The sequence below is a fragment of the Pezoporus flaviventris genome, unplaced genomic scaffold (genome assembly GCF_033815535.1).
Source record: "Pezoporus flaviventris isolate CSIRO_AGI_PZ_B2104156 unplaced genomic scaffold, CSIRO_AGI_Pfla_v1 ptg000005l, whole genome shotgun sequence".
NCBI classification, from domain to species: Eukaryota; Metazoa; Chordata; class Aves; order Psittaciformes; family Psittacidae; genus Pezoporus; species Pezoporus flaviventris.
Genome location: NW_026892553.1, coordinates 3,089,069 through 3,099,668, shown reverse-complemented (window position 1 = coordinate 3,099,668; position 10,600 = coordinate 3,089,069). Strand labels below are relative to the sequence as shown.

At 42.2% G+C, this 10,600-nt stretch overlaps 2 protein-coding genes across 3 annotated transcripts in view; one reads left to right on the top strand and one right to left on the bottom strand.

Moving 5' to 3' along the window:
* HMGN5 (high mobility group nucleosome binding domain 5) overlaps positions 1 to 10,600 on the top strand; it is a 234,151-nt gene that overhangs the window by 124,637 nt on the left and 98,914 nt on the right. The gene's annotated exons all lie outside the window — the stretch shown is intronic.
* Positions 8,205 to 10,600, bottom strand: part of LOC133265310 (sodium/hydrogen exchanger 2-like) — a 28,750-nt gene continuing 26,354 nt past the window's right edge. For both annotated transcript variants that reach the window (XM_061445684.1, XM_061445686.1), the window contains exon 12: positions 8,205 to 9,053. In XM_061445684.1, the coding sequence (XP_061301668.1) occupies positions 8,917 to 9,053 (137 nt within the window). In that variant the 3' untranslated portion in view covers positions 8,205 to 8,916. The remainder of the gene's footprint in view (positions 9,054 to 10,600) is intronic.

The window sequence follows — 10,600 nt, the reverse complement described above, 5'->3', positions numbered from 1 at the left end:
GGACAGAATGTTGTGGCAAAGGATAGGCTTACATCTTTGCCAGTTGTTAAAATGGAATCAGGCCTTCTGATGTTAGTAGAACAAGCCACAGCAGGGCTGAACGCGGCTCTCACCAGGTAGAGACATCACTGTGAGGCCTTCAAAAAGGGAGAAGCAGATATGCATCTTATGGGATAGCCATAGGACAAAGGACATTTTCAGAGAAGTGAAAATATATATCATGTCTTCACCTTGCTTAACCATCCCTTTTCTTCCAAGCAAACTATTCAGTTAGCTAAGGGAGAGGAGAAATCATTCTGACATAATACAGCCTCCCACCAAAAACCCTTTGTGTGTCTGTAGGGGAACAGTAAGCAGCACTGCTCCTCCTTGCTCTCCTTGCACTGCCATCTGGGAAATGAGCTCTCCTCAGCCTTCTAATTCTGCATGAATAAACACTCACTGTCTCTCTTGGCCACTTACCCTCCCCTCCTGCTTTTAGATGCCATCTCCACTGGAAGCAATCCCTGCTATTGTGATGGGCTTGCACACAGGTGCTCACAACCAAACCTCCCTAAACCTTCACTCCTCCCATCCCAACATGTGTTAGTCCTCTCCCACACATCCCTGGGCAGCCCAGGATAACCACTGTTTTTCCATAGTTTTGAACTTCAACAATGTACTCATCTTGCAGTCATCTGGTTGCTTTGCAGGCAATGATTACTGCAATGAGAAGGCATCTTCCTGTATTGAACATAAAATGGTTAATTAAATTCAAAGTGCAATATATCTATCACCTAAATAATCTTCAATAAGTGTAATTTCAATCAGTTGCCATTTAACTAACATGTAATACTGGTTAAACCTGTCTGAAGTGACAAGGAAAATCAGTTGTCATCTATTCTTGTGATCTGCATCTCAAAACTGAATGCAACCAGCAAGGGATCTTTGGCAATGCTCGAAGGAGCTCAGTGAAGGCAAGGGTTTGTACACCACGAGTGAAGGCTTTTTTTGCAGATTGCATTGTAATTGTGTAAAATTAAAATGCAAAGTGGGCACTTGTGTGTTTTTTACAAAGGGATTAATGCACACTTCCCCATTTCTGTGTGTGTTTTTCAGTCATCCGCATTTGGCATTGCTGTATTTATGCTAATGTGTACTCGCAAGTTAGCACTGTTTGCCATTTGGAAGGTGTCCCCAGCAATTCTCTGTCCCATTGGCAGAAAACCCCCTGTGTGGCTGAGGCAGAGCACTGCTGGTGCCCAGCCTTGGCTCCTCATGGGCTGTTACATGCCCAGCCAAAAATCTTCCAAATTCTTAGGCTGTGGAATAGGAATTGAGTTTGCAAGGTCAAAACGTCGCCCCATGCAATGAACTTTCCTCTTCTCCTTGGCACATCCCCCTGCACATGCCCACTACCATTAGGATCTGAAAAATTCCTGGGCACAAGGGACAATGAGATTGTGCCTGGGACTCTGGCAGCCACAGGGACAAGGCAGAGGCTCCAGCAGCACATGGTGGGAGCACCCAGGTTCCAGCACCCAGCACCTAACCCAGGTATCAGCATTGATTCTCTATTTCCCTAGTGCTTGGGGAACAAAAGTAGATAATGTTCTTATAATAATAGGAATGTTTAGGATTATTTTTTTGTTTTTTTTCATAAGACTAACAGAAAATATAGCTCCTTTACCCTTCAGAAAAAACATCTTGATTAATCATAAGGTTCAGACCCATGTGGTTTTGAAGTTTAAATTAGGTTTTTTTGTTTTCTTTTGTGCATTTTGTTCATATAGATTTTATACAATGCAATAGACAGCCTTGTTACTAGACAGAACACACATATACTAGAAGAAGCAGAAAAAAAAAGAAAGAAGAAATGGCCACCAATAAATCATTCCAGCCCCCTCCCTTCGTCTGCAGTTAGAAAGGGCTGGGGATTTTCTGATGAACTAATCAGAAAATGTGGAGTTTAAAAAACAAAGAATGTTTGAGGAAGGGCTGGGGTGAGGGAGTACCTCTGGAAAAACTTCAAGGTGTTTCTCAATTTTCAATGTTTCATTTCAAGATTAAAGAACAGAAAAGTTCCATTCTGGAGGGCAAAACACCTTTTGAAATCTATCAAGGAATGAAAGCAATTATTAGATATGGAAATTATTGTAAAATTTTTAATAAGATATTTGTAAAAATTATGCTCGTCTCATTCATATTATTTCATTATCTTATCCTGGGCTCCTTTATGACGTTGCTTTTGCATCTGAACTCTGTGTGGACACATTGTCCCTGTGGAAAATGTGCAGTGCTGGGGGTCAGACCGCAGACCTGGGGCCACACTATTGACAATCAACATCCAGCGTTTGTTATTCAGAGGCCATAAAGAAAGCACAGTGGGGCCATAAGGACAGCCCAGTATCTACCCAGCCTGAGCTCCACAACCCTTTGGGTCTGCAGCATGCTGTAGGATAGGTTGGTCAGTTGACCTCTGTAGTATGCATTGGGATCTCTGGAGGGCTATGCCAGAGCTATGTAGGTGTATTAACTGACTATCACCAGTCAGACAGTCTGACAGTGCAACAGTCAGCCATAAATGCCATTTAATTACCAAGGAAAATGGTATTATTCCTCCCTTACCTCTTCTGGTGCCAGCAGAGAGCAGCCTTCAAGGTCTTCTTGTCCAGAGCTGTCAGATGACGGTTCCACCAGAGGCAGCACTAGGACCTAGGTGTAAGAAAAGTCATAACCTGGGCATTTTAGTAACATTTATTTTTCCAATTGACCCCAGTGTTTTTTTTCTCTCCCTTAAGCTTTTAAACTGAAATTATGAATCTCCAAAACACACACACTCTAGCAAGGAGCTGCGGCTAGTCAGCTCGGATTTTTCATAGAGTCAATGCTTTACCTTTTGATTGATCAAGGACTCCAACAACACAGTCCAAGTAATTGTTATTTTTTTGTGTTGTGGTCCATGTCCACAGAAAAATTACGAATCATGTAAATAGATAAAAATATTTTCATGCTGAAAGCAGAGGATTTCTTACAATTTTATGAACAGATGTGATTTCAGTGCTTCCTTCAGAGACTTCCCTGAGTGTCTTTCTGCACTGAAGCTTACTCTGATGATCTGTCATGCTCTGAAAGATGTTCCACGTAGTGTTTCCTTAGGTAGATGGGGTGAATATCTCTCATGGGTGTCTGCCTTTACTGTTGTCTCCACAGACCTTAGAACAAGAAACTAAGAAAGACAGCAAAGCTATCCAGACCGTACCAAGTGCTACCCATGCTCTATCATCTTTGCCTTGGAAATGCCATCAACATCCCTGAAAGGCTTTGCAAAGAGCAGCCCCCTGGTATGGTCTGCAGAGGAACAGAGTGGAACAGATATCATGGACTCATAGAATCATTAGGGTTGGAAAGGACCTTAAGATCATCCAGTTCCAACCCCCTGCCATGGGCAGGGACACCTCACACTAAACCATCTCACCCAAGGCTCTGCCCAGCCTGGCCTTGAACGCTGCCAGGGATGGAGCATTCACAAACTCCCTGGGCAACCTATTCCAGTGCCTCGCCACCCTAACAGGAAAGAATTTCTTCCTTATATCCAATCTAAAGTTCCCCTGTTTCAGTTTTAACCCATTACCCCTTGTCCTGTCACTGCAGTCCCTAATGAAGAGTCCCTCTCCAGCATCCCTATAGGCCCCCTTCAGATACTGGAAGGCTGCTCTGGGGTCTCCATGCAGCCTTCTCTTCTCCAGGCTGAACAGCCCCAACTTTCTCAGCCTGTCTTCATACAGGAGGTGCTCCAGTCCCTGATCATCCTCATGGCCTCCTCTGGACTTGTTCCAACAGTTCCATGTCCTTTTTATGTTAAGGACACCAGAACTGCACACAATGCTCCAGGTGAGGTCTCACAAGGGCAGAGCAGAGGGGCAGGATCACCTCCTTTGACCTGCTGGTCACGCTCCTTTTGATGCAGCCCAGGATACGGTTGCTCTCTGGGCTGCCAGCGCACACTGAAGCCGGCTCATGTTCATTTTCTCATCAACCAACACCCCCAAGTCCTTCTCCGCAGGGCTGCTCTGAATCTCTTCTCTGCCCAACCTGTAGCTGTGCCTGGGATTGCTCCGACCCAGGTGTAGGACCTTGCACTTGGCATGGTTAAACTCCATGAGGTTGGCATCAGCCCACCTCACAAGCGTGTTGAGGTCCCTCTGGATGGCATTCCTTCCCTCCAGCTATCAACCGAACCACACAGCTCGGTGTCATTGGCAGACTTGCTGAGGGTGCACTCAATCCCACTGTCCATGTCAGCGATGAAGATGTTGAACAAGACCGGTCCCAACACCGATCCCTGAGGGACACCACTCGTTACTGGTCTCCAGCCGGACATTGAGCCATTGACCACAACTCTTTGTGTGCAGCCATCCAGCCAGTTCTTTATCCACCGAGTGGTCCATCCATCAAATCGATGTCGCACCAATTTAGAGACAAGGATGTCGTGTGGGACAGTGTTGAACGCTTTACACAAGTCCAGGTAGATGCCATCAACTGCTCTACCCCTGTCCATCATTTCTGTAGCCCCATCATAGAAGGCCACCACATTGGTCAGGCAGGATTTCCCCTTAGTGAAGCCATGCTGGCTGTCACCAAGCACCTTGTTGATTTTCATGCGCCTCAGCATGCCTTCCAGGAGAATCTGCTCCAAGATATTGCCAGGCCCAGAAGTGAGACTGACTGCTCTGTAATTCCCTGAGTCATCCATTTTCCCCTTCTTGAAAATGGGGGTTATATTTCCCTTTTTCCAGTCTTCGGGAACTTCACCCAACTGCCACTATTTCTCAAATATGATGGCCAGTGGCTTAGCAACTTCATTCGCCAGCTCCTTCAGGACCCACGGATGGATCTCATCAGGTCCCATGGACTTGTGCACATTCAGATTCTTAAGATGGTCTCGAACCAGATCCTCTCCTACAGTGGGCCCAAGGTCTTCATTCTCACAGTCCCTGCGTCTATCTTCCAAGACTAAATCCATACCCATATTGATAGCTGCCCCTTTAATTCTGCATTAAAACTGTAATCACCAGTTCATCTCCATCATGATCCTTTTTCATCTCTCCTGTCTACAAGTCTCTTGGAAGAAGCACATAAGCCTGGATGTTGAAAGATCCTTAATCTTATTCAACATCTTATGAGGTTGAATACCCCGCAGTTCTTGATGTCAGGAGAGAAAGAAAAGCTCGAATTTGCTTCACCTGCTTCTTAAGTGTTGCCCGTATTTTCCAGGATTAAGCCATTATAATCTCCTTAAGCAGTCATGAAATAAAATAAATACAAGTCTGATTTCATGGTCAAAATAAAAATAATTTTTAAAAGCCCATGTGCTGAACATGAATTCTTTTTTGGAGATGTGAGTGCAAGGAAGATTTAGCTTAAATGCAGCTGTTGATCTATGCGCCCAGACTTTTCCAATGCAGTTTCTGGGCTTTTACTTTGCCATTGAGCTACTCCCCATCATTAGCAACTTTTGCCTTTTTAACCCTAACTTCCAAAAGACTCTTGAAAACTTCCAAAATAAGCACAGAGCAGTAACTCTCTGAACTACTAAAGGAATCAAAATGATGCAATTTATTTCCACAGAACCATGCAATATTCAATGATACACTGAATCCATGTTTTTAACACTTTTTAAAGGACTAAAACCCTGGAAAGAATTAATTAGGCATGCTCTGAAGCCTGAGCATTTAACAGTTTTCCACTCAGTTGTAGAATTTTAAGACCACCAACACTGGATACTGGCAAAGATTATCAAAGGTATTTTGGGCTGAAATCCATACTAGTCAGAGGGCTTGGCCACTAAACAACTGGAAAATACTTCATGAAAGCTTTAGCTGTGCTATTATATTTTGTAAAGAAACATTTAGAAAAAATCCATAGTATCTAGAAGGTTAAATCTGGGGCAGAATGACTCATTGGGAAAGTATGTACTGCACAGAATATTGTCTTCTCTGCAGATCAAGCAAATGGTTAATACAGCAGAGAGGTATTTATGGTACCAGCAGTGCAGAGCAGGGGTGGAACAGATTAATGGGCTGGGATCTGTGCAGGACACAGCAGTGCATGGGTATAGCAATGCAGGGCTGGCTGGAGCAGCATCTGCAGCCACAAGCCACTGAAACACACACCTGGAGCTGAGCCACATCTGGAATTGATGGAAGCTGGCATTGAAATGTCTCTTGTTGTGCAAGATGAAAATTATACCATTTTGGAAAAATGCAAGCAAAATGTGTTTTTTTTTTCTTTTTTCCACATCAAATAAAATTCCAGATAAATTTTCTGATTTTTCCAACTATTTCTGTTGCCTACTACAGTATTACAAATAAATCTACACATGCCAGAACAACCACCATTTGATAAGGTCCTTGGTAGCTCATAACAATATTGCAGGGAACTCATTTTACACAATGGGAAACTCAAACAGAGAAATATCACTATTTAAGTATCCATCGCCCAGAAGCATGATAGATGCTGTACAAGACAAAGATGGTACAGACAGCCAGATATATTGGACAAAAGCAAGACAGTTCAGAAGCCAAAAGCAAAATAAAAACAAACAAAACCAAACAAATAATCAAAAAGCAAGAATCAACCAAAGGATTCACAAAGTTTCTATCCTTGATTAAAAAAATCTTGATTAAAAACTCCTTGGCAAGCAACTTGATTTGTTTTCCTTTTTGCTCTCCAGCTACAGAATAAAAAGGACACATCTTAGAAAATTTTTCTATGGCTATTTACTGTGCAGAAATTAAGGAGAATTTTTATATGCTGTGAACATTAAACTCCAAGGAACAGTGGACATTTCAACCCCGGGGAGCTGAGGACCTTCAGGTTCAGTAGTTTTTTCCCCTCTCACGTGTATTCAATTGCATACACCAATAAACAGACCATTTTCCTCACTCATTACAATCGCTTGCCTTGCTCATGATCTTGTGATCACTGACTAAAGGCTGCACAGGGCAGAGCTGAATGCACCACTGTTCAAAGCGGATCTGACAGGCTTACTGTGCCGGACCGATGACACCCAGAGAGACACCCGTGTGTCACCAGCCACCACTGACATCATTGTGAGCATGTTGCGGATGCAAGGAGGTAATAACTCTTAGATGATCTCATAACACAGCATACTTAATTGAAATCGAAACATATATGAGTATGTTGCAATGCACTATGTTCCATATTACAAGATGTTCAAAGATGGGCAATTTTCTACATCGAGGGCTGACAAATCCATAAGACTCCCACACAAGGCAGATTAAAATGAGAAACAAACCAACATTTTAATAAAGTGTAGATAACAATGAACATATACTAAAAGTCAATTAATACATATATGTATATGCACACAAAATACATACATAAGGCTAAAAGGTCCAATTTTTGTTTGCAATGAGGTGAATTTCCAGTGATGGGGCAATGAAGAGGGGCCTTTGAGTTGAAATGAACTACATTAGCTTATGTCAGTTCACGGTGAAGAAGTTTATTCAAATGAAAATGAGACGTCCACATCATTGCAAAGCAAATACACAAGATTTTGTGTCTTCAGGTTAAAATGAAAACCCCACTGTACCAGGCAGTGGTCTCCTGGTGGAGTATTACTGCAGAGAGGAGATTAGCTCTGAAAGTCTGCAAGTATCCTGGAGGGGGGGGTTGTGAATTCCTACAATTTCTGTTATGCTTATTTCAGAAAGAGTCACTTGCTCAGATTAAACACTCCTGAATCCTTCAATGCAGAGGAAGGGGAAGAGAAAGAAAAATGTCAATATTGGCAATGCTCTAACTTACCCTATCAGCTAAGGATAAGAATTCGAAGGCTTGGACACTTATCTGGAGTTTCAAAGAAAATTACCCAAATGTGAAGATATCCATCTTCCTCAGATGCTACCACCGGAGTTGCATCTTTTGCATCTACTCTGCAAAGGGGATCACACCTTTCCTGGCAGAAGCGGCCCTGGCAGCAAGGTTTTGGGTCTCTCTCTCTCTGCTATGTCCTCTAAGAAGACGCATTCAAACCTCCTCTGACCCTCTCAGCTATGACAGCAGTGATCATCTGAGGGACCCTTTGCAGGCTTGCTGCAAACCACCAACCACTTGCTTGCTCTTCTGTTTAAGGGATGGCACACTCGTCTCCTGGTATTGCCACTGGATGTGGAGCTTCCCCATCTTATTTTCTGAGGTGAACCATTCCTTATATAAATGCTAAAAATTTAATAAGACTATATTTTCCCCTTTTAATAAAGCTATAATAAGTTTCCATTAAAAGAACCGTGTCTGGGTGTGGGACAGTCCCTCTGGTAAAACAAAACACTTATTTAACTAATTGATTTAATTTTTGACTTACATGATTAATGTCCAGAAGCAGGACCTGGTTCCTCTTCCTGGCTCCAGTTCCCAAGGAGCAGAAGGGGTCTGTTGCTGGCTCTGCTGTCTTTCCTAGTGACACTCTCCATTGCCTAATAAAGCCCTCCTTGAGATTATGAAGTTTTTCCTAATGTTTAATCTAAATGCTCCCTGCTGTTTAGTCTATCCCTGCTGACTAATGAGAAGATCTGATATCTCACCTTATTAAAACATCCTTTATCGCAGTTATAGACAGTTTCATCAATTTTCCCAGGCTGAAAAGACTAATTTTTCCTAGCCATTTCTTAGACATTCTCTCTCAGACATTACCTTGCATTGCTAGTGCTCAGCCACGCATCTTTGCCCTTGGTTCCTGTTGTACAACGCTGGGGTTTTGATAAGAGCACGTGTTTTGATGCAAACCACTCAGAATATTTTGCCCTGTCCATATTGTCCCTTTCAGTATGCATCTTATTTACATTATCTACATGTATCATAGACATCCATGAAACAGTCAGATCCCTCACATTGGAAGCATCTCTTGTGATTTCACATCTCCAAAGCCAGCTCTTTCTCCACTTCCTCCTTCTCCCGACAGGCTGCACCGCTGGGCTGCAGTGGTGGGATAACACACACTGACTTGGACCGATTCTGCTTCACTTCCAGAAGCTTTTCTGCATTCCCCACTGCAGGAAGAGAAAAGCACCAACTTGTATGAGAAGCATTCTCCTTTGTGGGTCAACGGGAATGAAGGAATACCGAGAGGTACTGGAGGTGGCCATTTGCCCATTGTGGATGAGCTATACCACTGCAGGGATCACTTTTCAATTATAAAACAGAAGACAAAGATCAGTGTTTCAATGGAAGACAAAAAAGGGGAAAATAAGACAATTTAAACCCTATTTTGTACTGTGAAATATGTTACATTTCTGGATCAATATCATCATTCTTTTGACAGCGCCCACCAGCAACTTTACAGAACAAAAAATCATATTGGTGACTACCTTAAAATAGCTTTTCAAGATGCAGGTGTCCTGCTAGAGCATCTATCATATCCTGTTGCCACATTAAGTGATATTTTTGGGGTGGATATACAAGCAATCATGACCGAAGAGCTATAGTCTCCTACAGCCCTGTTACCAGAGTATGTTGGGGGCTTTTGTGCTCACATCTTCCTGGGGAGAGAAAAACACTGCTTCTTATCACTTTCTCTCCTTACATTCAGGCTGTTCTTCAGGAAGAATATAAACATTCATTGTAAACTATGGATCAAAATAGCTACATCCCCAGGGGATGTCCATCCTATGAACACACAAATGCCACACGCTTCTGTTCCTCCCATCCACTCTTGCAACTAGTTAGTTACCTTTGTGCAGAGAAGGTGCCAGCTATACCATGGCTCTTTATTTAGAAAGTTTTCAGTTAAGTGTTTAAAGAAAAGTACAAAGGAAGCAAATGTTTGAAATTGAAGGACGAAAAAAGATAGAAAAGAAACGTGTATGTAATAAACATACGTAATACAGAAACATTCTGTACATTAATATTAGTCCCAGTCCCTTCATCTATCTCAGCCTATATTGGGAATCAACTTTACTTTTTTTGTTATTTCCAACAAACATTGACTCTTTTGTACAACCACTTTTACAGACAGGATTGTCACCTTCACAGGCACAATTCTTATGCCAAGTATTGTAAAAATTCAGTGCTCAGTTTCCCACTGAATATCCCACTGTGCTTCGAGGCTGAAATGACTGCCTACAGTTTTCACCAGCGATATCTTGTGTGAAGCTTCATTGATAAACCTTTTCTTTTTTTTAATTTGAAAACTAAGCTTTCGGTTATCTAGAAATTGGGTTCAAGCTTATGAAAACATGAGGTCTTGACCACCAATCTTTCTGTGACTGATATTTAAAGCAGACAGTGCTGCTAATGGTGCACTCAAAATGCATTTTAATAATACTTAATGAAAGAAATAATCTTAATTTTTGAAAATAGTTTTGGCACAAACTTTATGTTTTGAAATGTAATTTATTTTTATAAGCGTTTCATTTATTCAGTAGCATCACCATAGACAGAATGATCTGCAGTTACTGCCAGACATCTTAGTGCTTGGTGGAACATGAAGAACAGTACCACTTTCAAATGCTCCTGTCCTGGCTGGACATAAGAGACAAGAAAGCTCTGTGTAAACTCATGCACCCCCTTGCAGCACACAAGTAATAAGGAGGTCAAA